Source organism: Myxocyprinus asiaticus, chromosome 34 (genome assembly GCF_019703515.2).
Source record: "Myxocyprinus asiaticus isolate MX2 ecotype Aquarium Trade chromosome 34, UBuf_Myxa_2, whole genome shotgun sequence".
NCBI classification, from domain to species: Eukaryota; Metazoa; Chordata; class Actinopteri; order Cypriniformes; family Catostomidae; genus Myxocyprinus; species Myxocyprinus asiaticus.
This window is the reverse complement of record NC_059377.1, coordinates 28610624-28628282: the sequence shown is the minus strand read 5'-3', so window position 1 is coordinate 28628282 and position 17659 is coordinate 28610624. Positions and strand designations below refer to the sequence as shown.

General features: G+C 38.2%; 1 protein-coding gene across 4 annotated transcripts in view; it reads left to right on the top strand.

Moving 5' to 3' along the window:
- LOC127425433 (eukaryotic translation initiation factor 3 subunit H-B) overlaps positions 1–17659 on the top strand; it is a 101106-nt gene that overhangs the window by 25006 nt on the left and 58441 nt on the right. For all 4 annotated transcript variants that reach the window (XM_051671453.1, XM_051671450.1, XM_051671452.1 and 1 more), the window contains exon 2: positions 3476–3632. In XM_051671453.1, the coding sequence (XP_051527413.1) occupies positions 3476–3632 (157 nt within the window). The remainder of the gene's footprint in view (positions 1–3475; positions 3633–17659) is intronic.

Sequence of the window (17659 nt, the reverse complement as noted above, 5' to 3'; positions counted from 1 at the left end):
TCTGACAAAATTCGCTACCTGTGAGCTGTTTGATTACAATCGGCTGCTCTCAAATGCTCACGTGTGTGTTTGCCCATGCGTTTGTGTCCTGTGATGAATGCAGCCCTCCTGCACGATACTCAGCTGTTTTTAATCAAAATACACATCTTTAGGCGATATTAATGTAAACACAGCTGTTAATGTATTACGAGAGTATAAACAGACAGGATTAAATCTGTGCTGTCTTGACAAGATATTAAAGCAAACACAGCCGTTAATGTATAAGCAGACAGGACAAATTCTTCAAAATGTTAGATCTGTGCATCTAAATGTATATAAGCTGCATGCTGCCTGTTATAGGCATTCGGGCATTCTTACGGCATCAAATCTAATAATCACAGAGTAAAGAGTGCCAAATATTTAAGTAGTTTAATTTTGCATTAAATTACTTTTTAAAACGTTTTATATTATTTTTTTTTTAATGTTTAATTGTTACTTTTACCGAAACACTTAAAGCACTGTTTACTCTGTTCTCTATTTAATTACTAGTGCTTGAATAAATCCTTTAAAAGCTTGAGGCAATTTTTTACAAGATAAACACTGAAGGCCTCATTGTTTAATTTAAATAGTTAATTATATATATATATATATATATATATATATATATATATATATATATATATATATATATATATATATATATATACAGGTGCTGGTCATATAATTAGAATATCATCAAAAAGTTGATTTATTTCACTAATTCCATTCAAAAAGTGAAACTTGTATATTATATTCATTCATTACACACAGACTGATATATTTCAAATGTTTATTTCTTTTAATTTTGATGATTATAACTGACAACTAAGGAAAATCCCAAATTCAGTATCTCAGAAAATTAGAATATTGTGAAAAGGTTCAATATTGAAGACACCTGGTGCCACACTCTAATCAGCTAATTAACTCAAAGCACCTGCAAAGGCCTTTAAATGGTCTCTCAGTCTAGTTCTGTACGCTACACAATCATGGGGAAGACTGCTGACTTGACAGTTGTCCAAAAGACGACCATTGACATGTTGCACAAGGAGGGCAAGACACAAAAGGTCATTGCAAAAGAGGCTGGCTGTTCACAGAGCTCTGTGTCCAAGCACATTAATAGAGAGGTGAAGGGAAGGAAAAGATGTGGTAGAAAAAAGTGTACAAGCAATAGGGATAACCGCACCCTGGAGAGGATTGTGAAACAAAACCCATTCAAAAATGTGGGGAAGATTCACAAAGAGTGGACTGCAGCTGGAGTCAGTGCTTCAAGAACCACTACGCACAGACGTATGCAAGACATGGGTTTCAGCGTCTCGCCTGGGCTAAAGACAAAAAGGACTGGACTGCTGCTGAGTGGTCCAAAGTTATGTTCTCTGATGAAAGTAAATTTAGCATTTCCTTTGGAAATCAGGGTCCCAGAGTCTAGAGGAAGAGAGGAGAGGCACACAATCCACATTGCTTGAGGTCCAGTGTAAAGTTTCCACAGTCAGTGATGGTTTGGGGTGCCATGTCATCTGCTGGTGTTGGTCCACTGTGTTTTCTGAGGTCCAAGGTCAACGCAGCCGTATACCAGGAAGTTGTAGAGCACTTCATGCTTCCTGCTGCTGACCAACTTTATGGAGATGCAGATTTCATTTTCCAACAGGACTTAGCACCTGCACACAGTGCCAAAGCAACCAGTATCTGGTTTAAGGACCATGGTATCCCTGTTCTTAATTGGCCAGCAAACTCGCCTGACCTTAACCCCATAGAAAATCTATGGGGTATTGTGAAGAGGAAGATGCGATATGCCAGACCCAACAGTGCATAAGAGCTGAAGGCCACTATCAGAGCAACCTGGGCTCTCATAACACCTGAGCAGTGCCACAGACTGATCGACTCCATGCCACGCCGCATTGCTGCAGTAATTCAGGCAAAAGGAGCCCCAACTAAGTATTGAGTGCTGTACATGCTCATACTTTTCATGTTCATACTTTTCAGTTGGCCAAGATTTCTAAAAATCCTTTCTTTGTATTGGTCTTAAGTAATATTCTAATTTTCTGAGATACTGAATTTGGGATTTTCCTTAGTTGTCCGTTATAATCATCAAAATTAAAAGAAATAAACATTTGAAATATATCAGTCTGTGTGTAATGAATGAATATAATATACAAGTTTCACTTTTTGAATGGAATTAGTGAAATCAACTTTTTGATGATATTCTAATTATATGACCAGCACCTGTATATATATATATATATATATATATATATATATATATTATACTTTGGTAAAATAACAGTGTTTTATTGCTTATTTGCTTACAAGTTCAATAGCAAGTTAACATAGAACTGTTAATGAAGCTCTTTTCCGCTCATTTTGCCTTTTACTTGGCTTATGAGAAACAGGCTAAATCATTTTATTTACATTTTAAACTATTTTTTTTCTTTTTTTCTTTAAATAATAGCAAGGTGCTGATTGTTTATAATGTATTTGTAGTGCCCTCTTGTGGACTTAGGACATTTTACATTTATATCTTTGATTTACAATTTCATTGCTTCAATCTATGCGAAAATGCAGAGAACATTGTCAGAACCTCTAGTAAATTATGTTACTTTGTTTAGAACCTTATGTCCAGGTTTTGTAAATCACTGAAATAAACATTTTTTTTCGTTAGAATTGTGAGAGAATCGTGATCATTATTCTAAGCAAAAAAAATCGTGATTCTCAATTTATCCAGAATCATGCAGCTCTAACGTGAGCCACTTTTTTCTTATAAATTATTTTTAATATTAGGCTATGCATATTTTTTTCTGTACAATGTTATTGTTAATGTGCACTATTCCACGTGTGTTTGTATCACAGTACCTTGTGTTATATTATCCAGGCATTAATCCAGACATTATAAAAAGAGTAGCTGGCTTTGGGAGTCCGTTTGGAATATACTCGTAGCAAAATACATGTGCAAATATAAATAGGACATATATTTATGCAACAGCGCTCTTTACTCATCTCACTCGCAAAAAAACACAGATTACATACTCCTCAGAATGCATCAACACCATGGAAAGAACATTATGAAACAGTTTGGCCAAATTAGGTAAATGAATGCTTTAACAGCATTCAATATATTAATCTCTAACAGTTGAAGTTGCGGACATGAGAATGGTGTAAATGTTTGTAGAAGAGCAACACTACTGCCTACTGTACATGGGTGAAATGTTTTTCATTTTTATTTTTTATGCACTCTGTGTATAGTGTGTATAGACCTTTTCGTCGGAAGTTTGTCTCACATAATAGTCATGGATTTGGTGTGAACAAACTTTTAGCACGGGCCAAGCATTTGTCCGGCCCGCGGACCGCCTATTGAGGAACCCTGCTCTAGACCATGCTTTCCAATACTATTCATCATTCTAGCATGATGTGCAAGTATGTAAGTGTGTGCAGATCTTCAAGCACATGTATGTGTGTGTTTCAGGTGGTGCTGAAGATCATCAAGCATTACCAGGAGGAAGGTCAGGGAACTGAGGTGGTGCAGGGGGTGCTGCTGGGACTGGTGGTGGAGGATAGGCTGGAGATCACCAACTGCTTCCCTTTCCCTCAACACACCGAAGATGATGCTGACTTTGATGAAGGTGAGGGACCAAAGTGTTTAAATCATTCATTTTTTTTCTTCAAATTCCCAATTTTTTATGGTAAGATCTGTGACTTTCAAATTTTACTTAATTTGGCATTTACTGTATCACTAGCCTGATTTTGAAGTAATACCTTCAAGACCAATGTCGTCCAAGTGACTTTCCCAGAAATCTCTCTCTGAAATGAAAGTAGATCTTTGCTGAAATTGTTTTGGGCTCCCTGAAGATATATTTAAATAATTATTATAGCAGCTTTGGGGAAAAAATATGTGATTTAGTGTCTTGAAACTTCAGATTAAGGTGAAGTGTGTAATTTTTTCGACTTTAGTCGACATTATTTTTGCAGTTCTTCTTGGTGATGCTAGTGACGGAGGAATTACACACTTCAGCTTTAAGCACTGATGGAGTGCAGGTGAGGAATATACACACACACACACGATTTCTGGGAATACTATAAACATCTTCACACTGCTAGATAGTGATCATATCATTCCAAATGCATGTTGTCAGCAACTTTTATTGCTGCTATTTGATGATAAAAGTATATTCCTCCCTCTGTATCTTATTTTCTCTTTTTACATATTTTCTTTTTTCTCATCTTCTCATCACTTTAAATATGCATACGCACACATATAACCACACATACACTACGAGAGAATGGATAGATGGATTTTTACAGGATAGAGTGTACTTCATCAGAAGGTGTATTGTGAAATCAAATCAATAAAGTGATTTGATTTGATTTGGTTCATTATTCACTGAGTTACTTGGGACACACAGAGTGTTGTAAGGAAAGGGAATATAGACTCTTAATCTGAGAACAGAAGCCTCCTAGAAAAGTGAGAAACAATCTTTTTCAGACACACTATTTGTGTCTTACCTTCCTGTTGTTTTGTCCCTATACTCTGCATTCACACACAACTGAGCAGTCAGTGTTATTTAGTCAGGTTTGTTTGGTACCCCTGGAGCAACCCTAACTTAAGTGTCTTGCCCAGAGGCGCAATGGTGATAGAAGACCACAGCAACTCTGCAGTTAAAAGAACACACACTCCAGGGTTTGAACCCAGGACTTTGTGTTACCACCCTTGATCTTTAACCACTAATCTGCCACTGAATAGTTCTCTCATTAGCCAAAGTGTTTGAATATGGGTCATTTGTAATCTAACTGAAAATTGTCAAGAACAAGTTATTAAGATTGTGTCATATACAGCCATTTAATTAATATTTTGTGTGGGTTTTATTTTTCCATTCATTTGGTCAGCCTGCTTTGTCTATTTAGTTGTGCATGAAATAATTATTCTAAGGTTGTCATAGAATAGAAATGATCCATAAACTAAGACAATGTTATCCTATTGCATACTATCTTTCTTTCCATCTTTTAACATTAGTAAATGCAATGATGTTTTTAACTGACAATGAAAAATATACTGTATTTTACATAATTTATTAATATTGGTTCATTTTAATGTATTAAAATATTAAACTTTGAATTGCTCATTGTTAGTTCATATTTGTTAACAAATGCGACCTGTAATTAATAAAATGCATTAGTATATGTTAAAATTAACATTAATGAAGATTAATAAGCGCTGAAAAAGTATTGTTCATTCATATTAACTAATTTAGGAAAGTAATTGTAACAAATGTAACCTTAGTATAAAGTGTTACCAAACCAACAAATGTAAAATAATGTTGCTGGCACCTTCATAAATAGTTTGCATTTACATGTGTTATAATACATATTGCATATAAATGGATCATATCATGTAAATTGAATTTTCCTTGATCTTTTAAACATTCATTATACAATGTATAACTTTTTCAAAACTTCCTAGTCCACAAAAACCCACTTATTGAAGCTTGGCTGTGAAAACAGCATCTTGATTCTATTTTATTTCATTCTATTTTGTACATTTATGTGTATAAACTCAGACAGGGACAGTTTTTTCAATTACACCTTGAAAATTTCACATTTATCTCATCTTTGTACTTTGTCACACATTTATCTCCTCTAGAGGTGAAGGCTTTTGTATTTGATCACACCATCGGTTCCAACCTGCCAACCTCCGTTTATTACCTGCCAGCTTGTCAGTGGTCACTAAGGCAGAAAATCGTCAATAGTCACGCTAGTAAATGACGAAGTAAATTGTGGTGTAATTCAACAGAAACCTGTATCGGAGCACAGGTTGAGGTTTTATAAGGCTTCTCCACTAGCCAGAATGCCTCATCAGGTTCAGTATGAAGATCAGCTAGAGTGAGAATGGTTTGGTTTCAGCACAGAGACAGAGAGAAGGTGCATTGTTTATGGGGATTTTATGGCCTGCAGGATCACTGTTGTAGCAGTGAGATGAGCCTGTGTCATGGGAGGGAGAACAAGGCAGGGGTGCATTATTAAAAGGGCCGTACAGGCTCAGGGATGGAAATTGACTTTGTTTTGAAAACGTTAGCAGGGAAAACATGAGTAACTTTGAATCAACGACTTACGTAATGAGTTACGATGTATTTATCAAAAGATCAATCTGAAGTGTGTAATGTCTGCGCCACTAGCGTCAATAAGCAGATTTGCTTATTTATTATAATGATTTAGTCCTGTATCTGCCAGTAAGACAGTCTCGCCTCAAACTAATGCCATTGAGCCAATGACGTGTTTAATGTTATATAATGTTTAAGACATAGCATTTTAAGCAAAACCTAGATTTTGCCCATTACCCTAATTTCGCTCTGCATGTAAACGCCTTTAATGGCATTCTAGTGGCTATTTCAATGTGGGCATGTCTGTTTACATTTTTGATGTCAAAACCAGAGGAAAAAAAAAAAGTCAATTTAAAAATCTCATGTAAACGCAGTTTACTTGTGTTGTCTGGTTTTTATTTTTTATTCATTTTTAATACTTACTAGGGTTTCATTGTACATGTACTCTAGTATGCTGATAACTACCAAAACTCTGCCTATATAAAAAAAAAACAAATCTGACAATGCAAGAAATCTGCATTCACGTGAGATTTGAAATCATCTTTTTATTTTCTGCTATTGACGTCAAACGTAATCAGTCATGCGCATGGCTTATACTCATAGTTGTCTCTGAATATTAAGATCAACATCGAAGCAATTTCACACTTCAGCTTTACATTTGTACTAATTCTAAAAGATATTCACCTCTGATGCCTTCATTTGCAGCCAGCCTCAAGGGTAGTGCGCATCTCCAAGTGTACATTAACTCAGTGTCTCTGACACTGCCTGTGGTGTCCTCATAGATAATCTATTCTCTTGTTCTGCTACAGGGTGTGTACATATGACAATGTGTGTTTAAAAGCACAAGTGACCCCCACCCCCCACCCCCCACCATTCCAATCACAGCATGTCTCTCTCCTTCTTTTACTGTCTTTAGCCCCTTGGCCTGTGCATGACAAATTATGGAGCCTAATGGATATTTAAACACCCTTCATATGCAAAGCAAGGAGCCTTGAACTATATGGGCTGCAAAAAGGTGTTAATTCACTCTGAAATGAGCAGTCCAGACTCACTTGCTTGTTTTTCCTGCAAGGCAATTGCTGTATTTATTACTTATTTATGCATTAATTTTAAAAAGAGCTGGCCGCCTTTCCTTCCTTCCATGCCTGGAACTGTCATGTAAATGTATAAAATTTTAAAGAAAATTAAATACATTTCTATAATGAATATACTTTTCTAGTTGAGCGCTGCTCTGAATCAGCTAAATATTACTCTTGTGCAGAGTAAAATATAGTATAATGAGTCAGTTTCTTTCAATTAATTGGTCGAACCAGTTCATTAGACAGTCAGTCTGAATTTGAATGATTTTTAAGATTCTTACCCAGTGATCATAAATGACTGGAAAGGTAATGGAAATGTATTGGTCAACAAGCATGGGAAACACTTGTTTTCATTTTGGTACATTATAAAAACCTCCCAGTGACCTGAGATGACTTCTGTCACTCCATTTTCTTTCACTCTATTTTTTTTTTACCTGGTGTTTGATAGACTCAAACAGAGCAGAAGTCTTTCAGGTGGTGCAATTGACTCTTATCTGATGGAGCAGTGCAGGTTTGCTTTGGAGAGACTGCAACGGGTGGATGGAACTCCTAAAGAGCGTAATACAAACATTCACAGAGCCTGCAGCCGAGATAAGCTTAGTGTGTGACCTTCCATTTTCAGATTATGAAATATACCATAAAAAGAAAGTTAGATTCAGCTCTACACATCTCGTAAAGTTTTTTTTTACTTTTGTAGTTTTTGATTTTTTTTTTTTTTAAGATTTGTAAAGATGTCTATTGTAAAGATAACCAATTCAGCAATTAAACATGTCTCCAAAATCTACTTTAAAATAAATGTTAATAGTTATTATATACAAAATAGTACTGTAATAATACCATGTTACAGTAATGGCATCAGATAGCATTACCTTCATAATGGAATGGAATTGAATTATTGTCATGTTCATATGCCATGGCTTTTATTTACAATTCAAAGAATACAGTGGTTACCATGGTGCATGTCCAAAAACCATGGTACTTTTTGTTAGTGTTATAGCAATTCAAGTAGGTTAAAAAGGGTTTCCTTTTAAAAATATGAAATGAGACTAGATTATGTTTTCTGAAGAAAATGTGTGGTTTTTGCCCAGACAAAATTCTGTTTTGGAAAACTCGGATGTTGTGGGTGGTTGCCATTGCTTTGCTATGCAGTTCCTAAGCTGTTCTGGGTGGTTGCTAGGCCCAAGACAAGAGCCAACCCTGACGTAGTATTTCTATGATATTCTGGTGCCTAGATATGGATTGGCAGTCGGGTCCCCCTCGGGTCTAAGGGACTTTTTTTTTATTGTCTGGCAGGAAATAAATTGAAGAACTAATTTCACATCTTTCCTCAACAAAACGCGCAGTTGGAGGTATCATTAACCTTAACAAATTATGCACTGAAGGTTAATATTTAGGGTAAACGGTCTGGAAAAAAACCCTGAGGGTATTGTTTTTGGCATATGTGCTTGGACACAGAGAGAATTAGATTTCATGGGCATGATTGTGTAGAAATTTGTAAACGTGTATGGAAAATCCAAGTGTTGGAAGTATACAAATTCTGGTGTTTGTTTCAGTGGCTTCAGCCATAGGGACTTCAGCCTCTGCTGTTGAAGGCAGATTAACTCTTGTAAACCCCTCTCAAACTGATTGTTTCCTGCACTGAATCTGCACTAATCTTGGCTTGCACCATTGCTCTCTTTTTGTCCTGTTAGGTGCAAATGTGTTGCTCATATTTTCTAATATGCCTGTCTCTACTCTGACATTCTGTCTTCATTAATTTACCTTTGTTGTTCCAAACCTTTTCTTTCTTTTGTGAATCACAAAAGGGTATGTCAAACAGAATGTTAGCCTCATTCACCATTCACTCTCATTGCATCTTTTTGCATCCATACAATGAAAGTGAAGGGTAGTTGAGGCTAAGGTTCTGCCTAACATGATCCTTTTGTGTTTCAGAGAAGGAAGAAAGTCATACGGGTGTGGAATAACAGGAATGTGAGGAAATGTTGACAGAATTTCCATATTTAAGTGAACTATCCCTTTAAGGCGTTTGCAGCGCATAGAAAATGTAGTAATTGTAATAATTGAAATAATCTATTGACAGTCCTGTTATTTTTGTTATAAAATAATATTTGTTAGCCCTGCAGACGGGTCCAAAAGGAGGCGCTATGTCACGAAAAAGTTTACACTTAAAATGTTCAAATCCCTGGTTACATAAGTCAGATATATGTGGTACCATTTTGAAAGCTTAGAATCAGAATTTTTCATAGATAACCATCACTTCTGCATTTATATTACATTATAACGGTATCGGCCCCAAAATAAATTTAAGCAAATGTTTTATAAATGAAATTTGGGTGCCAGAAAGGATTTGCCCTGTCAACATGTAATAATTTAACCCTGGATAGCTCTCTAAAACACCACCGATCACAGCAAAAATAAGAAACCTCATAAAACACAGAAATAAAACCCAATTATCAATAATTTAATCAAACAGATAAATGTTAATGCCAACAGTCCCTATTTTGGTTTTGTCCTCTCTCCTCCGATTGCGTTCCCATTACTCAAAGTACGCAATGGCAAAACTTGCTCCTCAAACGTCTTTACACACTTGGTTTTCCACCACACCTGGTTCACTTTAATGAGCAGCCATTTTATACTGTGCCATTAGGGATTGGTGTCAGATCCTTAAAGTGACAGGGCACATTTCCACTCTGCCACAACATAAAATAATAAAATACAGCATGAAAACATCCGCATTGCAAATAAGCGCCACCTAGAGGTAATGTTGTAGAAATATTAATATGAATGTAAAAGTCTTTCAAATAGCACTTAAATAGACAAATCATATATCAAATCAAAGCCCTCATTCTCATGAATATGACTGTATAGTTTATTCTGTTGCCCTAATACCACATTTTGAAAGAGTTTCAAAAGTGAAATATGATTTCTGAAAGACATCAAATACAAACATGTCTTTTATGCACCGATCATTGCTGCTGTAAGCCCCAAATAGCTAAAAACTTTATATCTGCTTTAACCTTAGTTTTCTAGAAAATGAGCCATTTTTTTTACTTGTCTGTGAGTTTGCTTGTGTGAATAATCTTATAATATATATAAGTTATATATTAGATTTCCAGAACAAAATATGCGGTCCAGCATGAAAAGCATACTAAACAAATCATCGGAAATATATGTTATCGACTATTGATGCTAAAATGTTATACACCATTGCAAAGGGAAGTATCTTAAATTTCTAATGACATAGATTGAGCTTCTAGTCCATTCAGAGGCCGAGCTATTCAATGAAACAATGGGGGTAGTGCATTAACTGAAAATTAGACTGAATGCCTATGGATGAGCACATCTGTGAAGGCTAAAATATGTTAGAGCACCACCTACATTTCAGATCGACATTTTGTGACGGAAGGTGATAGAGGAAAATAAAATTCTAGGACTTGCTGCCATCTAGTGGAAGAAAATAAGACTTTTTGGAGGGAGATGGACATAACAGAAACAGAATTACATGGCTACAAAGTTAGGACAGCAAATGTATTATTTTTAATTCTATTCATCATAAGATTGTAAACGTATACAATATTATTTATGAATAATTGGAGAATTTTTTTAATTTGTTTTCTGAAAAATCTGACAAAAGTTTTGGCAATTAGAAACGGTGAGCTTTTAAATTTGAGTGTGAAAAATTGCAGGCGGCTGCCCAAAAATGCCCCAGAGTTGAAGAGGTTAACAAAGCAAATTTGAAATCCTGTTGCCCTCTGTAGTACATATAGCCCTGATTGGGATTCACTGCTCAAATAGAATCCCCATCTCCAGTCCTATCAACATATTACACAACAGCTTCTGCTTTCTGTGTCGCTTTGTGGGTTGTTTCTTTTTTTAAATATGTGTCAGGATATAGCATTTTTTTTTTTTTTTTTTTTTTTAAATGATGTGTAATGAGTCTTTGCATGTTAACATCTGGGTTCATTACATTTACATGTTTAAACATTTCCATTGGCACTGATGTGTTTTGGTGCGTTGAACTGTCTTTCGATTTGCTTTAACGAGATGCGGCTTTGCATAATATTCCAGGTTGACAATGAAGCAGTCAATGAGGCAACACCAGCTGTTAGCTCGACCTCTGTCTCACATGAATGCATCATGATACATTGCCGAGCATTCAGCACTCTCCATCAGCGTTTTTTCACCACAGTAATTGTGCTGCCATTGTGCTGTTTCCTTCCCTGAGCTTCACTCCTAACACTTTTTCATTACCAGAATTTATCGGTTGTAGTAATTACAGAACACTTAAACCCCAGACACTCGCACTACATGCACAGTGAAACATCATATCTTAATGCCATTTGCTTGTGAGACCACACAATTGTGGGTGCTGTTTCTCCTTAAAGACATCAGGAAAACAAAATTGAGTGTTTTTAATTTGATTTTTTGATTTTAGTTCATGCGTGTTAGCTTTAAAGCCATCTTCATGCTTCTTTTTCTTTCCTTAAAACAGACCAATGATATTAATGACTCATCTTACACTACACAATTTTGTTGCATTTGCTTGTAACGCATTTCTAAGTTTGTGGGCAATGGAGGAGTATTTTATTACTCTCCCAACGTCACACAGAACTTAAACAAAAAGGGCTCTTGGTGGCAAAAACACACAAACGGGTCACTAGTATATCATATAGCTTCACAGGAACAGGCTCTGGTCTGTCTCTCCCACTCTGATGCTCTGGCGTGCCTTTTCAGGTCTCCCTCCGCCATCACTGTAATTAGAGACAGGTGTTAGAGTACTCACAACCCAGGTGACGAGCCTTACCACTCTCCCGCAGACCGGCACATGACCACGCCCCCCCATGCTACATACCCCCACCGCCGACTCAGGCCAGGGCAACATCCGGCCTGCCTACCCCCCCCCCCCGCTCTGTGACTCACTGCAGCTTCCAATTTCAGGACTGCTTTCCTGTGGGAGTAATAATTACTGGGCAAATTGCCTACTGTAGTGCAAACTCTGACATCCCTTTACTTTACTATGGTATTCCTATAAAAATTACTATCCACCCAAAACAAACAAAAAGAAAAAAAAAACATGGTGCCCATGGTTTTCTGACCATGATAAAGTCTCATAAGGGTAATCTTACATTAGGTGCACACTTATGATATGATACTCACCTGCGAAGACCCACCCTGTTCTGTAATTTTCTAGAAGTTAAAGCAGAAGAGAATATAAGGCATAAATCATTTAATATGAGGGTATCATTTAATGAGACGACTGAATAGCAAACTTAACAGTGCAGGTAGTCTAGCGTTAGCTTACCTTTCATGAAACAAGAAAGGCTAACCTAACTAAGAAACACTGATTACCAACGTAGCTGACCAGTGTTAATATTTAAACTATAAACAAATGTATAAAGGTGAGTGATTTCAGAAAAAGAAAGAAAAAAACATACCTTTATTGGTATTTGCCACTGCCAGCTCGGGCGCCAAGTTCCACCAACGGATAGGCGCCCAAACTAACTCTTCTGATTGGCCAAAATTCTCTGATTTCTGAACAGTGCCCGCCGCTGCCTCTACAGATGCACAAATCACTTTTTCTCCATATTTTACATAGATATGTGGTGCAAAAGGGAGAGCGCGCGAAAAACAGTATGTGAGACTCGTAGCAACAGATTCAAGCACTTGTAGTTATGTACTTGTGTTTGTGCAAGAAAAATATCCAAGAAAAAAAATTATTTGTGAGGAAATATTCTACATGTGTGCAACTCTCATTGGATGAATTCACATACTGATTTGCGGATGAGCAAAATTTGTCCGTGACTTCAAATCTTTTGATGCAGGTGTGGGAATGTGTTTTGCACCATATTCACTGCAGTAACTGTAGCAAAAATGTGAGCGTATGAGTTTCTTAATTTGTGATTGGTAGAATAGGATTTGTGCACCTGCAATGAAGAATTTGCGAAGGTGTAACTGTTGTATTGTGTTGGTGGGAGAGAGAGAAAAATATACACGTTTGCAACTCTTAAAACATTTTTCTCTGTGACTTCAGATTTACTGATACACATGTGTAGCTAATCTTTACAACTACAAATTCCACCGTCACAGGCGCTCAGTTGTTTTGCTCCAAAAATACCTTCATATAATTCTCTTGTATTACCTGCCCCAAAGTGTGGAGATTTGCTCTAAGGTCAAGAACGTATTGAATTAAATGTTTGCTATTCGAAGGTCCTTCCTCCCAAGCTTCCCATATGACATCAAGCACACCGCGCGGCCGACGCCCATACAGTAGCTCAAATGGGGAAAACCCTGTGGAGGCTTGTGGGACCTCTTGTACTGCAAACAACAGGGGTTCGAGCCACTTATACCAGTTTTTTGCATCTTTGTGTAAGAACTTATGAATCATGTTTTTCAAGGTCTTATTAAATCGTTTGACCAACCCGTCGGTTTGCGGGTGATAAACGCTGGTGTGAATCGATTTAATGCCTAATAATTCATACAGTTCGCGTAGTGTACGTGACATGAATGTTGTACCTTGGTCAGTGAGGATTTTCTTTGGAATCCCCACTCGGGATATAATTTTGAAGAGTGCCTCTACAACGCTACGTGCTGAGATGTTGCGCTTCCAGATATCGTGTTGCATGGTCCACCAGAAATAATACAAAGCAATGGCCGCGTGCAGTCCTCTCTAATGGCCCGATGAGGTCCATGACAATTCTTTTGAAGGGAACATCGATCAACATCAGAGGGCGCAATGGCGCTTTTGGGGTGGCCGGTGGATTCACCAACTGACGTTCACGTCACGCCGCGCACCATTTGCTTACGTTGCCGTGAATGCCCGGCCAAAAGAAACGGGCCATTATACGGTTCAAAGTCTTTTCGTGACCTAGGTGACCAGCCATTGGGTTATAGTGAGCCGCCAGGAAGAGTGTTTCAAGACGGCTCTTTGGTACTAATAGCTGAGTTGTATTCTCTTTGGTCTGAGTGTCCTGCATCACTCGATACAACCGCTCTTTGACAATAGAAAAGTACGGGTAAGTGAGCGCAACATTAGGCTGGAGCTGTTGACCATCAATTACTTTCACTTGGTCAAAGGTGTGCATGAGGGACTCATCACGTGACTGCTTGAGAGGGAAATCCCCCTCAGGGAAGCCCCTGAGTACGGGAGTTCCCTCGTCTGCATCCTCATGATGTGGAGCAGACATCAACGGCCCTGGCACCACTTCTCCAGCCATAGCTTTGCACGTCACACACGGGGAGAGAGACTGGGGGTAGGAGGGACGGACAAGGGGAGGAGTTTGGGTGGGGCTTCTCCCCTCTTCTGGGGAGCCAGAAGAGCTGACGACTCTGTTCAGGGCTATGGCCAACCCGTTGCTGGATAGCTTTCCTCAGATGTTGATAGTTAAGGAGGCTGGCTGTGGGAAGTTGTTGTGCCGCTAGCTGCACCTCCCTGGAGAGTAGGGGCAATAAACAGGCCGCCAACTGGTCGGGAGGCCACTTCCATGCCTCGGCCATCTTCTCAAAATCTAGGAAGGCCTCTGGGTCATCACTTGGCCCCATCCTTATCAGAGACACAGGTGGGGTTGGCTCTGAGGGGGTCGCAACGCCAGCCCCTTCTCTGGCGAACAGGCTCCGGAATCGTTGTTCCAGCTCCAGGCATCCAAGAGGGCTCGGTGTTGGTCTTGCTGGATGCTGGCAAGGGACTTGATAACTTTGTCCAGCGGTGTAGACTCATAACGGTGTTATCCTCCAAATCCCTAGTTTCGGCACCACTGTAACACATTTCAAAGTTCGTGGGCAATGGAGGAGTCAGGAGACAGCGAACAGTCAAAGGTGAGTATTTTATTACTCTCCCAGCGTCATACAAAACTTAAACGAAAAGGGCTCTTGGTGGCCAAAACACACAAACGGGTCACTAGTATATCATATTGCTTCACAGGAACAGGCTCTGGTCTCTCTCTCCCACTCTGATGCTCTGGAGTGCCTTTTCAGGTCTCCCTCCACCATCACTATAATTAGAAACAGGTTTTAGAGTACTCACAACCCAGGGGACGAGCCTTACCGCTCTCCCTCTCCCGCAGACCAACACATGACCACGCCCCCCATGCCACACTTGTGTTTACATAAAGTAGAGGTTGACCGATATATCGAGTTTGCGATATATAAGGGCAGTGGTAGCTCAGCGGTTAAGGCTCTGGGTTACTGATCAGAAGGTCGGGGGTTCAAGCCCCAGCACTGCCAAGATGCCACTGTTGGGCCCTTGAGCAAGGCCCTTGACCCTATCTGCTCCAGGGGCGCCGTATCATGGCTGACCCTGCACTCTGACCCCAGCCTAGCTGGGATATGTGAAAAAGAAGAATTTCACTGTATATGTGCAAATGTATAATGTGTGATAAATAAAGAAAATTATAAATTATTATAATTATTATTAATCAGCACAGATAACTATTGGTTATCTGCAAAAATCCACACCAAACGTTTTTCCCCATTGCGTCCGGTGCTGGAGTGGCTGGGAAGGGTCCGCTGTCGTTATACAGTATGAGAGCGGCACTTCACTTGATGCCTTGTGGTGTTTGTTTTGACACGTGAGCCAATACTCAGCATGGAGCAGATTACTTCAGTTGCAGATTTAAAACATTTTAAACAACGAAAAGGTATGTATATAGTACACTACAGTACAAGTTGTCATATCATTATAAAGTAATTAATTTGTTGACTAGATGCTGCATTAGTAGAGAACAGCAGTATGTTTGCTGACAAGGCTGAGAGGACGCTAACATTAAAGCTAACCTCAAGCGGTTAGAACAATGTGACAAAATACACGCAAGTCCTACCCAAATGTTTAAATGTCACGATTGTTACCATCTATTCCCATCTATTTGCATTAGTTTATATCCAGCTGGTCACGTTTATGCATTCGTTAGCCAGCTAAGTTGCATATTTAAAGCTAGTGACATGAGAAAGCAAATGAATATCTTCATGCAGCCGAGAGAAACATATAAACAAATCAGAAACGCATCTGATTCCTGTTCAGTTTTTTTATCCTCACTGTAATAAGATGACTTCAGATCAATCACATTCTTGTGCTAAAAAAGGCTAGACACAGCACAACAAATAGTTTAACAGAAAGCAGGTGTCTCAGTATGCTTTTAAAATTATTTTTATTTAGACACATCATCTAAAAAAAAGCGCTCCTGCACGAGACGCTGAATAAACAAAAACAAAGGGAAACAAAGACGTTCGTCTAACGCGCATTTACATAGAAAAACAAATAGATGGTTGCGAAAGCGTTCGGTGTGAACAGCCCCTTACAGTTGGCAGAGGTCATTGGCCGTTGCGTCCTGCTCTCTTATAAGCGTTTCTCAGATTAACCAGTTAGTTGTTTAAATGCTTTGTCAGGAAAGATGTTCAACTTGGAAATGTGTGTCTCGTGATTCTTGCGTTCGGTTCCAGTCTGTTGTGTTCCATCTGTTTAAACAGCCCCTGTCCTGAGCTCATAGTCTGAGCCGCTTTACCAACGAGTTCAGCCGAATACCACTGCTATCTGTGAATATTGCTACCTTACAACTGTACTGAATAAAAAATAATGTGGTATTTCGTTGTTATTATGAAGCTTGAGTCTGGAGTAGTAGGAATCAGTGCAAGTGTAACACCATATGAACTGTCTATTGAAGCGTTTCACCCCCTTCATTTTACTTTTGACTTAACATTTGAGAATATGGACTGACTAAAAATTTATTTATTTATTTTATGCACATGAGTTGAAAATGAAATGCTTTTTTTTTTTTTTAACAGCCAGGATAGGAATGTTCTATGCAATAATGTAACGGTGCTGAATGGTTTATGTATTTATTGCGCCCTCTTGTGGACCAAGGAAACAAATTTGAATATTAGTTCATATATATTAATATTTGTATATTTATTTCATTTAAAAAAGTACAATACATTTCCATTGTTCAGTCAGTACTGTTTATTTTTGTAATAAAGTTCAGCACTATTTTATTTTGAGTGTTATTTTTTCATTCAGTATCAATCTGAAAAACTATCGGTTGATTAATCGGTTATCGGCAGGTACTGACCAACTTAGTTATCGGTATCGGTAAAATCCACTATTGGTTTACCTCTATAAAGCACAAAACTAGATTAAGCACTATAGTTGGGGCAGTTATTCATGAATTATGATGTTCACTGACATCAATCACTGTCATCAAAATCTTCTATCGTATGGTATGCAATTATATTGTATGTGTGATTAGCTTTGAAGATTGGACATATGAGCTTTGAAATAAGAACAGCATACACAGAAAGGAAAGAATTAGAGAACAGCATTTTCTTTTTCCAGAAGGTGGCAGTATAGGACTTCTGAAAATTTCTAATAAGCCCATGAGCTCGGTGAATCCATCTTTGGGAGGGGAGGAGGGGGTTAATCTGATAAACACATAAATAAAACTGTGTATGACTTAAAGATTGCAGCTCTGTGCTGTCAGAGGTAATCCG